General features: G+C 40.2%; 4 protein-coding genes across 4 annotated transcripts; 2 read left to right on the forward strand and 2 right to left on the reverse strand.

Moving 5' to 3' along the window:
- Positions 1–1,682: 1,682 nt before the first annotated feature.
- LOC110753661 (putative galacturonosyltransferase-like 10) lies at positions 1,683–3,039 on the forward strand. The gene has a single exon (XM_021954634.2). The coding sequence runs from the start codon at positions 1,749–1,751 to the stop codon at positions 2,874–2,876; it is 1,128 nt and encodes a 375-aa protein (XP_021810326.2). The 5' UTR covers positions 1,683–1,748; the 3' UTR covers positions 2,877–3,039.
- Positions 3,040–3,552: 513 nt separating this feature from the next.
- On the reverse strand, positions 3,553–5,698 carry LOC110763469 (seed maturation-like protein). The gene is made up of 5 exons (XM_021966295.2): positions 5,127–5,698; positions 4,767–5,028; positions 4,291–4,389; positions 3,969–4,183; positions 3,553–3,783 (listed from the first exon to the last, which is right to left on the reverse strand). The coding sequence occupies exons 1-5, from the start codon at positions 5,570–5,572 to the stop codon at positions 3,708–3,710; spliced, it is 1,098 nt and encodes a 365-aa protein (XP_021821987.1). The 5' UTR covers positions 5,573–5,698; the 3' UTR covers positions 3,553–3,707.
- A 964-nt stretch (positions 5,699–6,662) lies between these two features.
- LOC110762752 (protein transport protein SEC13 homolog B) lies at positions 6,663–8,558 on the reverse strand. The gene is made up of 2 exons (XM_021965470.2): positions 8,398–8,558; positions 6,663–7,862 (listed from the first exon to the last, which is right to left on the reverse strand). The coding sequence occupies exon 2, from the start codon at positions 7,777–7,779 to the stop codon at positions 6,877–6,879; it is 903 nt and encodes a 300-aa protein (XP_021821162.1). The 5' UTR covers positions 7,780–7,862; positions 8,398–8,558; the 3' UTR covers positions 6,663–6,876.
- Positions 8,559–11,598: 3,040 nt separating this feature from the next.
- GMII (golgi alpha-mannosidase II) lies at positions 11,599–16,704 on the forward strand. The gene is made up of 4 exons (XM_021958172.2): positions 11,599–12,432; positions 12,896–13,045; positions 13,253–13,285; positions 13,378–16,704. Exons 1-4 carry the CDS (start codon positions 11,863–11,865, stop codon positions 16,114–16,116), a joined length of 3,492 nt encoding a protein of 1,163 aa, XP_021813864.2. The 5' UTR covers positions 11,599–11,862; the 3' UTR covers positions 16,117–16,704.
- The last annotated feature ends 8 nt before the right edge of the window (positions 16,705–16,712 follow it).

Here is a 16,712-nt window from a genome sequence, read left to right on the forward strand (position 1 = left end):
ATAATATACACTATTAGTCATTTTTTCTACTCTAATCTTTTGAGGTCAGTAAAAATAGGTTATTATATAGCATTAGTTTTGTGTGAGAAGTCTCCGGTTCAAAACTCTCTCATTTCCATTCGTCAAGTATCTATTAATCCTATACATGGTCAACTCTACTTTCCGAAAACAACTTATCTGCTTGAGATGCATATACCGTGTTACATGTAAATTCATCTCATAAACCAGTAAAGTTATAGGTGGCTAGTACAATCCAAATTAAACGGATATACACACCGAATTACATGTAAGTTTCTCTCATAGTTTCCTACAAAAAAAACCAACAAAGCTAGGTGGCTAGTACAGCCGAGATGGCCTAAGATTGTGAAAACCTCGGACCTAGATCCAAGATGTGTGGCAAGGCAAATAACCACCAAGTCACAACTTTTTGCGGGTGATGTTAGATACTTACCTTACCAGAGTGTATAAATGTCTCTAACTCTACGTATGTATGATGAGTACGCAAGTATGTCGTGTCCCATTTGAATGTAGAAAATCCCGACTCCGATTCACACACGCACACAAACGTAGACCAAAATCCGAGACTCTTTTAAAAGGAGACCACCATATTCGAGACTTCAGAGAAGTAAAAGCAGTAAAATAATAATTGTCTTTGTCTTCTCTTTTGGTCCAAAATAAATGCTTTTTTCTATTTTGTACCACAAGTAAAATAAATATTCTTTTGCTTAAAAATTAAAATGAGTTAACGTTCATAGCATGTGGTCACATGTCAATAACTAATAAGGAGGCCTAATAATGATAATGCAAGCTGTTCAAAGCACGTGGTCACATGCCTTCATACAGAGGACGAACCTCCTCGAAGCCTTCCCCCAAATGAGAAAAGTAAATAGAAAAATGATTTTTTTTCTTCTTATATAAATGGTCCATGAATTTGTTAAAAGTCTTCATTCAGCTCCTCAAACTCACAAATTAATCAATGTGATCTTTTATCTTTTGATCTACATATTAATTTGACCTATGTTATCGCGTTTTGATAAAATTTGCGTCAAATTTGATCATGTATCATCATACGACGAATTTTGAAAGTTCTTTATGTAAAAATAGTGCTCATCTTTGTCATTAAACTCACGTTTTTGCTTAATAAAGTTATCATTCCTTCCATTTAGGGTATTATATTTTGATTCAATCAAAGAGAACAAATAACCTTGTTAAGCAAAATACGTGAGGATTACTTTTTATCAGCACTAAATAGGTTGTATTTTGATGAAAATATTGTTTTAAAGTTCGTCACGTGCCATCATGTGACCAATTTTAACGAGTATTTTGAAATTTTCACGTAATGCAACGAGATGGACCAAACTTTTGTGTGAACGAGAACAATAAAGACTATATTGATTGATTTGAAAATTTGAGGACTCCAATGAAAACCTCTGAAAAGTTAAAACCCGTTAGTGATAACAACCGAATAAAAAAAGAAGTTTCTAAAAGACCGAAAGCGAGAAGAAAATTCCTCGACAGCAATATTCATTCAATTTCAAACCAAACCGGCAAAGCATCGAAATTTACAGACGCGTTTTCTGTTACGCATAAGAAATAATAATAAAAGACGTGTTGCGTTTTCATTTTCCCATAATCTTCTTTCCACGCTTTCTCTTTGACCATTTCACTACAAATATACATATTTCTCTCTTCTTTCCTTCCATTTCCGTTTCACGCTCTCAAACAGCTTGCTCTGAAACCTCACAGCGATGCTTTTCTTCAGACCCATTTCTGTGCTTCTCTTCCTCGTCTTCATTCCCTTTCCCACAAATGCAATCCGATCGTTTCCCGACGCACACGTGCAAATGGGTCTGCGATTCTCAGAGGCGCCTGAATACACAAACGGATTGAGCTGCCCTGTTTTGGGTCTGAATTTGAAGAGCTTGGCATTGGCTTGCAATCCCTCGCTTGTTCACGTCGCGATGACCATTGATTCAGAGTACTTGAGAGGCACCATGGCGGCAGTTCACTCTGTTCTCAAGCACGCTTCTTGCCCAGAGAACACCTTCTTCCACTTCATCGCCTCAGATTCAAGTTTGGTCAATTTACAGGACCTCACTCGCATTGTCCAATCCACCTTCCCTTCCCTGAGTTTCCGAGTTTATGTGTTCAGGGAAAGCCGCGTCAGCAATCTGATTTCGTCTTCGATTCGACAAGCTCTCGACAACCCATTGAACTACGCGAGAAACTACTTAGCTGACTTGCTCGACCCCTGTGTGGAGAGAGTGATTTATCTCGACTCTGATGTCATAGTTGTGGATGATGTGCAGAAGCTATGGAAGATTTCTTTATCTGGGTCGAGAGTGATTGGTGCTCCAGAGTATTGCCATGCAAATTTCACCAAGTATTTTTCTGATGGGTTTTGGAAAGACTCTGAGCTCTCTAAAGTTTTTGAAGGGAAAAAGCCTTGTTATTTCAATACAGGTGTTATGGTGATGGATTTGGTGAGGTGGAGAGAGGGTGAGTATACGAAAAAGATTGAGAATTGGATGGAGATTCAGAAGGAGAGGAGGATTTATGAGCTGGGTTCTCTTCCACCATTTTTACTGGTTTTTGGTGGAGATGTTGAGGCCATCCACCATAGATGGAACCAGCATGGGCTTGGGGGTGACAATTTGGTGAACAGTTGCAGGTCTTTGCATCCAGGTCCTGTTAGCTTGTTGCATTGGAGTGGTAGAGGGAAGCCATGGTCGAGGCTGGATTTGGGAATGCCTTGTCCAGTTGATCTTCTGTGGGCGCCTTATGATCTCTACAAACACCATCACCATCATCTTCACGATCAGCATCATCTTCAACATCACCACCACCTACAAACACAACAATTTTCAATTTTGTAGCACAGGATTATTTTTTTGATTATTTATTTTTTGTTTGATTTCCTTCGATTCTTTGGTACATAGGAGATCATAAATTTTACCGTATGTATATACAGACAGAGATGTAAACAGAGTGAAAACTGCGGGACACATTGTTCCAATTCAAGTTCGACATTTTTCTCAAGTTGGTCTCAGATTTTTGACCATTTGCTATTTTGCCATTGCTTTTCATCCCATCCAGGCTGGGCAGAAATATAAAACTCAGAACTGCGGTCATTCTCACAACCACTTCCACAATAATTTTAAGTGACAGAACTTTCTTTGATACTTCTTCCAATCAATATATTAACAGATGTTTTTATATAGGCAGTGCAGATATAAGGACCTTCAAAACAAGGACTTATAATATACATTTGGACTTGCGGAGACTTGAGAACGATTTCCATATTTTGAAACTTTAATTCAACCCAAATACATACATAACCGCAAAAGCTGCAAGCAAAGATTTAAAATTCATAGGCTGAAAAGAATACGATATCCTGCAAGTAATACTGACTAGAAGAAGACTTTGGAGAGCAGTTTCAATTATTCCGAAAGTTGTGTTGGTTGCTATGTATTTCAGCTATACACCCTGGCAGAGGCAAATGGAATTTAGATGTACATTATAGGTTAATTTAAAAAACGATGGATGAGGTCGGAACATGAAGCGAGAACTAATTTGGTATTCCATAAAAAGCTTTCATTTGAATGAAGAATAATTATACAGATGAACATAAAAAACCAAAAAAGTTGATATAGAAAGGTTGACATAGATGAACATGAAGAATGTACACGCCTCCCACTTTACTCTCTTCACAATAATCCAACAACACAACTCAAATGTAATCTGTTCTCCAAGCCTCTTAAATGATGTCCTAATAACATGCACCTGCCAGCAGAAAACGAAACCTTTAGAATGCAATCTCTAATGGAAATTGGATCGATTGGCAAGATAGTAAGATATACATATCACCCATGTGAAGATTGACAGTTCCCAGAAGTGAGTTATTGCAATGAAAATTTGGACAAGCAAGAAAACAAGCCATTTAACAAGGACAACGACAGAAGTCTAACCAGAAAAGCAGCTTCGCTAGGTAATCTCGTGAAGTTCCTACGGTATCACATAGTTCGCCATCAGCATCTAGGTCATTCTCTATATTCGCTGGGACAGAATCTTCCACAAATTCTGAGGAAGTCCCATCTTTAAAGAATCTCTGCAATATATTTTGGACAAGCTGGTGTATAATTTCCTCTACCTCTAATGATGATGGCCGAGATAGTTCAGTCACCTGTTAAAACAAATCATCATAGCATTATAATAAGGCTCCACTCTATACAAATTTTAACTCCGTAGCAGAGCAACAAAATAGTTAACAGGCAGATTTGAGATTATCACCATATTTGAATCTAAGGACCGTAGATAATCCAACAAATCATTCCTATGTCCTCTGTCATATTCTAATTGCACATTTTCCTGCTTTCGAGCTCTCAGTTCCTGAGACAGAGCAACAAAGCATTAACACATTCTGCTTTAAAATATTGTACAATGCTTTAATCATTCTGAAGAAAGCTCAAAAAACCAAATACCAGATAGTTCAATGAATTAAGCTCCATAATATTTAACTCAAAAGAAACAAAATTGTGCATCTTATATAGGACCAACAAAAAAGAAAAAAGAAGAAGCGCAAAAACCAAACTTCCGAAGCTCATAGACCAAGGAAAATGAAGCTTGCTTTCAAAACTAAAAATTGCCAACAAACAAGTTGTCCCAACTAGAATTCAAAATTTTCACTATGATAGTCACAATTGGAAGAAATGCACTAGAAACTGTGGATGTGAAAAAAGTGGGAAACTTAGAGAGCAAATGCTCACCTCCTTCACATTGGTCAACTCCGATTGCAACCTCTGGATATAATTCAAAGCCTCCGGAGACAAATCCCCAAAAACTTGAGGAGCTGTTGAATCCAAGAGTTCGCTACTCATCCCAACGCCATTTATACTATGGATTTCCACACTCTCTGCCATCTCCGATGCCCCACCAATCTTCGACCGATCCGACGGCATAGAATTTTCCGAAGAAATGTCGAAATTTCTCATCAACGATATCCGATACTCGGCGTTCCACAGCGTGTACCTAATTGATAATTCCAACCCGCGTTTAATTAATACAATTATGCGCCGAATTCATTGAAATTTGAAGGAAAAGAAAGATAGCATAGAAATGTGAATTACCCGGTGATTATGGAAGAGGCGAGGAGGCGATCGAGAGGGGCTTTGCAAACCCTAACAGTGACGGAGAACTGATCGGACGGGAGTAACCCCAGCATAGTAGAAATCGTCTGCTTCATGGAGTCCTTGGCGGAATCCGAAACGCCCTTGGAGATAACGGAGGTGTCGAGAGGCTCAATCCGCTTCAGCATGTTGGCGATGACGGAGAAGCCGCGGTCGAACCCGGACTTCCGAGTCGAAACGAACTCGTCCGAGACGCCGCCGCCGTCTACGCCCGATATGAGGCATCTGACGGCGGGAGAAGAGCTGGTGGCTAAACGACGCCGTCGGAAGGAGGGGAGCAGAGGGCGGACGAGAAGGTGGCGGGAAATCGGGGGCGGTGGTTGGCAAGGCTTGAGAGAGAGGTCGGTGAGGCGAGATAGAATGAAGGCTCGGGCTGTGGCCGCCATGAATTGCAAGAAATTACGGAGAGTAAGCTTTTTATTTTTATTACAAGCTCTCCGCCTCTCTGTGTATCTTACAGAGTGAGATGATTCTGCCTTTGTGGCTTGTGCCTACTGGAATCTTTATCTTGCCCTTTCATTTTTGTTTGCTTTCGTAAGTTGCGCGTTGGTTAGTGAGATTCCCCTGGTTTTTCAACCGAATTACGGATTCACCACTGGTAGACCAGACGCTTTGGGTACACCATTACACCGTGGAAGCGAGTACAATTTTGTTGTGAGATTTGCGAATCAAATTTTCATGTGGATGTGGATTAGTCGGCTCCCAATTCCAAATAGTAATTAGTCACTAATGACTATCTGGAATGGAACGTGATTCATATCGGGCAGGAATTTAAGAAATTGGAATTAATATAATCAAGTGCGTCCATTGAGTGTCAACTTGCGATTGGACCAAGTATGAAATAAGGTTGAAGAATGTGGTCACTGCTTACGAGTAATGGTGGTTTGCATAGACAGCCCTCGTCATTTTAATTTACAGCGGATGAAGTCATTTTGGTTTAGCCATCTAATGAAAGCGAAAGCAAATATTGATAAGATCAGTTGGTTTTGATCGATAGTGTATTCACCCTCTTACACCCGACCTTAAACCCACTTCTTGTACATTAGAGTAGTTTAGAATTTCGTTGGTCCTACTGGTCTACTGTGCGCTAAGCGCTATTGTGTAATGTGTATGGCTCAGATCCCACCTCACCGCACCTTTGAGACCACAAATGGAGTGATTTGACCCCAGCAAACGGGCCGTTTTATATACCTTCTTTATGCATCTTTTTTTTCCCTTGGATTCGTCATCCACAACTGAGGTCTCTCCTTGACAACCATTTCAGTGCGCAGCTGCTTATAGATGTTTGATGACCAATTATATCCTTAATGGGAGAGAAAACTGTGATTTTGAATTCTCAGATTAACAAAAATCTTGCTGTGCAGTTAGGCATAACTTTGAGTAATCCACCGAAGTGAAACCAAGGAGCAGAACTCAAAGATTATTACCCTTTCACCAGACAACAATGGTAAAATCAGATACAAATACACAATGAGGGAATGGAAAACACAAAGGATTGATAAACTCCAACTGATTACAACATGAAACCTGAACCATTTCATCTCACATTAAGTAAAACAATTCAATAAAACACTAACAAATACAAGCAAAGTATTGAAAATAAAACCAAAAGACATCTTCTGTTCTAAGATACTAAGCACTCTAGTTTGACAAACCAAAACACATTTGATCGAAGTAGGAAAGACAAAATCTATGGGTCGACTGTGCTTACTTGTTGCCACTCTCCATCGACAGATTCTTTCCACAATGTTACATTGTTATTTCCATCAGCAATAGCAAGTAAGTTTCCGGTTAGTGACCATGACACCCTCCAAACCGGGGTATTAAAATCCTTCAAAACTTTGCCCTCCCACTGCTCACCTTCCTTGGCCACACTCCAAATAACTACTGTTCCATCCTGTGAAGCACTTGCAATTGTGGATTTGGGAAGTCCCAAGTTGGGTGCCCAAGCTACATCTCTCACCCAATCACGGTGCATCTGAAGGGCAGGGAAGCAATCCATCTTCCACATCCCATTGTACAGCTTCCACACCTTCACAGTATTATCACACCCGCCAGAAGCCAGCTTATGAACAGGATCAAGCAGACCGGATCCAACTAGAGCACCGGGAGCCATGGATGGGGCCCATGAAACAGATGTTACTCCAACGGGGTGAGCTTGGTCTATCCTAGTGGTGTCCCAACCACCATCCGTCCTGGCAGTGAAAACCGAGATATTCCCATCAGAAGAACCACAAGCTAAGCTGAGGCCAAGTTCATGAGGTGCCCAAGCAATGGAATTTACGGATGACTTGTGATCATTAAACACATGAGCCTGTTGCCACTCATTTGGATTACCCTCCTTCCAAATTATCACCTGGCCATCATAAGAACAGGAAGCAAGGAGTGACCCAAACTTGGGATGCGCCCAAGCTACCTCCCAGACGGGGCCTCTATGAGCTGACAATGTAGCTAGATGCTGTGAACCACTGCCGACACCAATTATCTTAATGGTGGCATCAGACGAAGCTGTCGCTAGACGCTTTCCATAGTAATCCATGGCTACATCGTGGACAATGTCCTGGTGACCCGTTTCAATCTTCTGCGCAGGCATCGTGACTGATTTCTTCTCTTGTGATAAAAGTCCTCAAATCCCCTTTCCTTCAATTTCTTGGCTGTGTCTCCTTTACGCTTCCTCTGGATTCCAATGGTTCGAATATCAAAATTGATGGGAATAATCCTCTAACTAATTTCTCACATAATTGCATTACAGATAATACCTATCGGTAATAATTCTACAAACAGCAGTAACTCACAAAATTAAATAAAAACGCAGCAAAACTATTAATTTCAGAGAAAATTGACTCATAGCACGTTGAAGATCTAACAGTTCGGAGAAACAAAAATTGTGCAGTATAAAACCCACATTTGATTTTCATATCTTATGACCCCAAATCTATAAGAACAAGAACAAGAACACGGAGAATATGCATCCAAATAACTATATAACGTCATAATTGAACTGGAAACTATTTATTTGAGGTTAATTACCACGAAAAAAGAAAACCTAATAAAAATTATTCAAGCAATTGTAATTTTCGAAGGTCCACAATGAAAGATCTATAAACGAAGAGTGGTAGATCTGAAAATTTTGTGCCACAAACTCTCTCACAGATTTCAAATGCGAGGGAAACGAAATAGAAATAAGAACCGTAACGGATGAAAGACATACCTCTGAGAGGAAGATAGAGGACACGTCGTCGTATCTGATCGGAGGTCCTGTTCAGAGAAACGCTTATCGCTCGCTTGTAACTTGTAACTTGGAAGACGAGAGAGTCCCAAAAATTTCAGGCTTCAGCTCAGCGCGTGTTTCTTAAGGACGTGTTTGGGCACGGGATCTTTGATATATGATGACAAAGCCAATCCAGACGTAGGATAAGCCCACTCTTCTAATTGGCCCAAGTAGATATGGGCCTTGCAGCTCGTTTAGCCCAATTGGCCCCAATTTTTCCTTTTTAACTTTTTTTATACTTTTCTAATACTTTCTCCGATGAAATATATAGCAAAAGAGATATCAAAGTCAATAGTGTGGGAACATCCCATAATCCAACCATCCTATGTGTTGCAGTACCAGGTATTGTTGCATAATTGGTTATAATATAAGGGATGTATACATATTGCTCATCAACGAGAACTGCTAGTAGCATGACTCGAATACTAATTAATAGAGTTATACACAATGCAGATACCTTATCAATTGAACTAATCCTTATTGGCACTCTGTACCTTTAGGCCCTGTTTGGTGGGCCGGATTGGACAAGACTGGATTGGGCTTGGAGTGTTGGACTGGGCTGGTTAGGACTGGACCAGACTTTGAGTCTATTGTTTGGTGCTTTACTTAACTTTGGACTGGACTGGACTTAAGTCCAGTGCACTGTTTGGTACAAGACAAGACTGGAATGGACTGGACCTCCAACAAAAATTAATTTTTTTAGTGCATATTAAATTATCTAATATAAAAAAATTAATTTCGTCCAAAAAAAAAATATTTTAAAAAATGTACATAATTAAAATTTAGAAAGCCCCATCACATGCTAATTCTAAAATAGCTAAAAACATATCCAAATTTAACAAAGAAATTAAAATACCTATTTGGCTTTTGCCCATCAAAATACAAAAAGTTCAAAATATAACAAAGTAAAAACTCAAAACTACATTTCAACAACGAGATCTATAATCTCTAAGAAGTGTCGTCACATACTCGTACCTATCATCACCCTCATCTAATGTCTTGAACACACGCACTTTTGCCGAATCAGTAAATAAAGTCAGCAAAGAGATTATATCTGAAATAGAAAATTCCATCTTTTTTAACTCATCTCCAACAAATTTAAGATCATCATCTGCATTCTGCTCCTTTAAGCTCTCAACCAACCTTTGCACTTTGGCATCAGAGTTCTCCATCATACTCTCAAATGCATTGGCAATTCTTCCCAAACCATCAACCATTTTATTTCCTTGTCTTACCCTTTTGTTTCTTGATGATGATGATTTGGATTGAGCTTGAGTTTGATCAGTATGATGGCTCCCATCCAACTGTACATCAGGAATGTTACTCTCAGATGCTTCATCATCATCATCTAGAACCATCTCAGCTGGAGCTAAAGCAGAATTTCCGGTTGCACGGTCCTTGCCAAATACTTTTCGAAGCCTATCAAACTTTGCAAAAGATTTATCTCTCCACCCAACAGCATCATTATGGTGCTGCAATAAAATAAAACTAAGATTTGTTAATCCAACCAAAACATGAACTAAATTAGAAAAAACAAAAAAATAGAATGATGAATTACCAACCTCTGCATAAGCATTCCACACCTCATCGCTATCAACCTCTACACATTTCTTCTCATTATTCCAAGCAAAACCACTTTGGTTTAACATGTCAACAACAATACTATAATCTTTCTTCAATCTCTTCAATTTAGAATCCAAATGGGGTTTAACTCTAATAGGTGTATGTGGGATCAATAATCTAAGTTTAGTTTCTACCAATTTCATCGTTCCCGCTTTGAATGTGCCGGCATCACAACGTTGACCACTCGCAACTAATTCATCAAGGATATTTAACAATGCTTCCTCTTCATTGGCTTGCCATACATATCTAATAGCCTTACCCTTAGACATCTACATAAAGTAACAACCATGCATGTTAACAATATTGGCAATAGCAATAACAAAATCATAATATGTCACTTTCTTTTTTTATACTCAAACATAAACTAACAGACTCAAAAATAAACGTTGTTTCTCTAATTCTAACAGATGCAATTCTAATAGTGCTCAACACCCTGCAATTCAACCACCAGATTTGAACCATTCATCATCTGCAAAAAGGCAGTAATCATCTATTTCCACCTCTCCCAGGTGACCAATAACAGATAAGAAGAACCCATTTACTTTACTACTCTATCTAATGAAACCAAATATATTACTGTGTTTCCAATCCTTCAAAATTCAGCAGTTGGTTATCTCAATAATTTACCAAACAAAATGAAAGGTGGGTTTTCGATTTCTGAAAGGCAAATAAAAAGTGATATTCAATGGATTCAATTTGATTCTCATTTCCACTTGTTTCTTCAGCAACCAAACAGATATGAGACTATCTGAACAAACCCAAATCAAAGACCCTAGAAAGCCCCAAATCAATGACCCTAGAAAATCCCAAATCAAAACCTAAAAAGATAATGCAGAATATTAGCATAATGAACAAAAAAATACTCACTTGGGTTTGAATTTTGAAGGCGAAACTTCTGCACAATCTCGGTTTTCTGAAGATTGAATGACAAAAACTCGTTTTTGTCAGCCACCAACCATCAGACGAATAGAACAGATGCAAAGAAGAATGACGTAGAGAGATGAAATCACTAGGAGGAGGCGGAGGTGACGAAGAGAAACGACGTATAGAGAGACGAAGAGATGAGACGTGAAGAGGAGGCAGAGGCGACGAAGAGCAAAGACGCAGAGCAAAGGCGATGAGATGTGAAGGAGGAGGCGGAGGCTTCGAAACCCATGGTTAAGCTTGGGTTTACAAAACCCTCATACGATGGATTCTTATCCGGAGCAAAAAAATAAGTCACAACCAGTCCAATGTGCTATTTAGATTCACCAAACAACGGTTAGGACTATAATCCATTTTAATTGGAAAAATCCAGTCCAGTCCAGCCCACCAAACAGGGCCATAGTTTTTCACTATACCATGTACTCATATTATAACACATAAACCGATTATGTCACCCGATAATCCACCTACCAGACTCCAATACCACACGATAATTTGTTCAATTCGTGATTAGTGTTTAGAGTGGCAAAAATCTAGAGTTAATTGGCGGGACTAACTAGAACAACTAGAAAGAAGACTCTTCTTGGCGGGCCCCACCCACCACAACCACCAACAAGAGTAAAGTCGGTCGTCTCTTCATTTTCTTCTCCCTTCATCCTCTCCGCTTCTTGAGCTTCAGAATTGAATTTGAGATCCCATTCCATCTCCTCGCACCTCCACCAAACACGGACACATAATCTCATCACTTTACAAAACAAAAGCCATCTATTTTTTTTCTTTTCAAAAAACTAAAATAAAATATCAGACACAGAAAAGACAGTTAACCTAAGCCCAAAAACAACAGCAGCAGCAACGACAATGGCTTTCTCGTCGTACATTGGCAGCACCCGCCGGGGAGGGTGGGCCAACTCCCTCCTCCCCTCCTCTTCCAACCCCAAATCCAAGCACACCAGAAAGCCCCGCAGGCGATTGCCCCTCCGAGACTTCATCTTCGCCAACTTCTTCACCATCGGCCTCTCGATCTCCATCTTCTTCTTCCTCGTCGTCATCCTCCGTTACGGCGTTCCCAGTCCCCTCTCCTCCCACTTCAAATCCAAATCCTCTACCCGTTTCCCCAAGCCCCGAAAGTCCGCTTCCCGCAAACCCGTTTCGGCCGGCGATTCGGGCAGCGACGCCGCAGTGGGCGCCACCGTCGACATCACGACCAAGGAGCTGTACGACAAGATTGAGTTCTCGGATGTGGACGGTGGGCCCTGGAAGCAGGGGTGGAGGGTGAGTTACAAAGGGGACGAGTGGGACTCTGAGAAATTGAAAGTGATTGTGGTGCCCCATTCGCATAACGATCCTGGCTGGAAGCTCACTGTCGAAGAGTACTATGAGAGGCAGTCCAGGCATATACTGGACACCATTGTCGACACGCTTTCGAAGGTGAACAGCTCTGGTTTGTCTTAATTTCTGATTTTCAATGGATTTGCTGAGCTTAAATTTTGCTTCTTTTGGTTAGTTTTATCATGGCTTTTTTTTTTTTGGTTTTAAATGATTAATGCACTCTGTTCCTGTCCTATTTTACGAGGCCTTTTATTGTGCAAACGAGTTTCCGTTTGCAGTTCAAGTTTCTGATAAACTCTCTGTTTTAATTTGATGTCTTATCTTAAATGCTTTTTGCTTGGATGGATTGTTCAACTTATTAGTATTAAAAAGAGCCTTATAGAAATGAAGGGAACCCAAGTTACAAGACGTTTTTTGGTTATTATTAAACAACTTCCTTTTTATGTTTTAGCAGTTATTGAAGCTCTTGTTTTTGCATTTCTGTTGAGTTTTTCGTTTTTATTTTTAAAAATTTTATGAGTTTGTGTGAGATTCAGTAGAGTGGACTTACTTGGATGTGTAGGATACCCGGCGCAAGTTTATATGGGAAGAGATGTCTTATCTGGAAAGATGGTGGAGGGACTCCTCTGACCTCAGAAGGGAATCATTCACCAATTTGGTGAAGAATGGTCAGCTGGAAATTGTTGGAGGTGGCTGGGTAATGAACGATGAGGTAATAAATATTCATATTCATAGGGTTTCATACATGATTATTTAATTTCAAAACTTAAACCACATGCTTCCCCATTTGGGTATAAGTCTTTTCTTCCATTGACAGAGTTTACCATATGATTAGACTACTCCTAGTACATGAAGTGATTGTGTAACCAGTGCATTCATACTTTTGAAGCGTAATAGATTGGTTCTCTTCTTCATGCAGGCTAATTCACATTATTATGCCATCATTGAGCAGGTACGTTAAAAGTTTTTATTTTTAATAACAGTTGTTACAATTTTATGTATCTCTTATGGCACTGATTGTTGCTTTTATCTTTGATGTATCAGATGACAGAAGGAAATATGTGGTTGAATGACACCGTAGGGGTTATTCCTAAAAATGCTTGGGCGATTGATCCATTTGGTTACTCACCTACCATGGCATATCTTCTCCGCCGTATGGGTTTTGAAAATATGCTTATTCAGAGGACTCATTATGAGCTGAAGAAGGAACTTGCACTGCATAAAAATTTGGAGTATGTATGGCGGCAGAGCTGGGATGTGGATGAAACTACTGATATTTTTGTCCACATGATGCCCTTTTATTCTTATGATATTCCACATACTTGTGGGCCAGAGCCTGCTATCTGTTGTCAGTTCGACTTTGCTCGAATGCGTGGCTTCATGTATGAACTCTGTCCGTGGGGAGAGCATCCAGTAGAGACAAACCAGGAAAATGTTCAGGAGCGGGCACTAATACTACTAGATCAATATAGAAAGAAATCAACACTATACAGGACAAATACACTTCTTATTCCTCTTGGAGATGATTTTCGCTACATAAGCATTGATGAAGCTGAAGCTCAGTTTAGGAATTATCAGATGTTGTTTGATTATATAAATTCTAATCCCAGTTTAAATACAGAGGCCAAGTTTGGAACTCTAGAAGATTACTTCCGGACCCTTCGTGAGGAGGCTGAAAGAATAAATCACTCATTACCTGGTGAGATTGGTTCCGGTCAGGTTGGGGGTTTTCCTTCTTTGTCAGGTGACTTCTTTACTTATGCTGATAGGCAACAGGACTACTGGAGTGGCTATTATGTTTCGAGGCCTTTTTTCAAGGCTGTTGATCGAATACTAGAGCAAACACTTCGTACCACGGATATGATGATGGCTTTCCTGCTTGGGTACTGTCAGAGAGCACAATGTGAAAAATTGCCCATGGGGTTCTCCTACAAGTTGGCTGCTGCTAGGAGGAACTTAGCTCTTTTTCAGCATCATGATGGTGTAACTGGTACTGCTAAAGATCATGTGGTCCTGGACTATGGGACTCGGATGCACACTTCTTTGCAGGACTTGCAGATTTTCATGTCTAAAGCTATTGAAGTACTGCTTGGAATGCGCCATGAGAAAAATGACAATAACCCTTCTCAGTTTGAGCCAGAACAGGTGAGATCTAAATACGATGTTCAGCCAGTTCATAGAGCAATCATGACTCGTGAGGGAACTAAACAGTCAGTGGTGTTTTTTAATCCTCTGGGGCAGACAAGAGAAGAGGTTGTGATGCTTATTGTTAACCGTCCAGATGTAACTGTTCTTGACTCAAACTGGACATGTGTTCAAAGCCAAATATCCCCTGAATTGCAGCATGATAAAAGCAAAATTTTCACTGGAAGGCATCGTGTGTACTGGAAGGCTTCTGTTCCTGCTCTGGGCTTGCAAACATATTACATTGCAAATGGGTTTGTTGGATGTGAAAAGGCCAAACCAGCAAAACTAAGATTCTTCTCAAAGTCTATGTCTTTATCTTGCCCCACTCCATATGCTTGCTCAAAAGCAGAAGTTGATGTGGCTGAAATCCAGAACAGGCATCAAATACTCACCTTCAATGTCAATCATGGTTTATTGCAGAAAATAAGCTATAAAAATGGTTCCCAAAATGTTGTGGGTGAAGAAATAGCTATGTACTCTAGCTGGGGAAGTGGAGCCTACTTATTTAAACCCAATGGTGATGCCCAGCCTATCATTGAAGCAGGTGGGCAGATGGTGATCTCTGAGGGTCCTTTGGTGCAAGAAGTATATTCTTATCCAAAGACAGCATGGGAGAAGAGCCCCATTTCTCATAGCACCCGTATCTACAATGGAGAGAATACCGTACAGGAGTTTCTCATTGAGAAGGAGTATCATGTTGAGCTTCTCACCCAGGACTTCAATGACAAGGAGTTGATAGTTAGATACAAAACAGATATTGATAACAAAAGAATATTTTTTTCTGATTTAAATGGCTTTCAGATGAGCCGGAGAGAAACCTATGATAAAATCCCAACTCAGGGCAATTATTACCCTATGCCCTCTCTTGCGTTCATGCAAGGATCCAATGGTCAGAGGTTTTCAGTTCATTCTAGGCAGTCATTGGGTGTGGCCAGCCTTAAAAATGGATGGTTGGAGATTATGCTGGACCGTCGTTTGGTAAAAGATGATGGACGAGGTCTTGGACAAGGAGTGATGGATAACCGTGCAATGAATGTAGTCTTCCACATTGTTGTGGAGTCTAACATTTCAGCCACATCAAACCCAGTTTCCAACCCATTGCCCTTAAGCCCCTCTCTTCTTTCTCATCGTGTCAATGCTCACCTGAACTATCCATTACATGCATTCATTGCCAAGAAGCCAGAGGAGTTATCAGTGCAGCCACCCCCAAGATTTTTCTCCCCTTTAGCTGCTCCCTTACCTTGTGATCTGCATATTGTAAGTTTTAAGGTTCCCCAACCTTTAAAATACTCGCAGCAGCCTCTCGAAGATTCTAGGTTTGTCCTAATTTTACAGAGACAGAATTGGGACTCTTCATATTGTCGGAGGGGAAGATCAGGGTGCACTAGATTTGCTGATGAGACGGTGAATCTGTTTTACATGTTCAAGGAGCTTTCAGTATTGAATGCAAGAGCCACTTCCTTAAATCTTTTGCACGAAGACACAGATATGCTTGGGTATACTGAGCAGTTTGGAGATGTTGCTCAAGATGGACGCGTTCTTATCTCTCCAATGGAAGTACAGGCTTACAAGTTAGAATTGCGGCCTCACAAATGAATGTACTAGCAACTGATTTCGTTTCTGTTGCTGCTTCAATGGTGTTCATAGCTAAGAGAAACGGTGTGTCCTCATCTCTCCCATGGAAATACAGGCGTACAAGTTAGAATTACGGCCACACCAGTGGATGTACATTTCATCACCGTATTCTCATGGATGCTGCAGCGATGGGTTTTAGTAGCAAATAATTGAGTATTTTTCATATCCCGCTATCAGCATGATCAACCTGGGAGCACATATTTGCTACTATTTCAATACATCTTGCTGAGTCAGGGCAAAGACAAGTTAATCGAGTAGTGATGCAGTCAGAGCAACCATCCATGGTTGCCCTTGTGAGCAAGTCAACTGCAAGACATGCCCCCGGGATTCTTTTTGTTGTAAAACTGCTGCTAACAATTATGTGAGATAATTTTGATATTTGGGTTGGGATTACTTGTATGAGATGAGGGACTAGCATTTGTGTTTACCTCTTCAAAAAGGGTAGCGAGGGACTAGCATTTGGCTTTTGTTTCATATATGACTTTGTCTGAGGTTCTAGAGTCGTGCTTTATTAATGAAGTCTGAAGATTGACAGTTGAAAATTGGTCATATCCTAC

The sequence above is a fragment of the Prunus avium genome, chromosome 3, assembly GCF_965620075.1.
Source record: "Prunus avium chromosome 3, drPruAviu1.hap1.1, whole genome shotgun sequence".
Lineage (NCBI taxonomy): Eukaryota > Viridiplantae > Streptophyta > Magnoliopsida > Rosales > Rosaceae > Prunus > Prunus avium.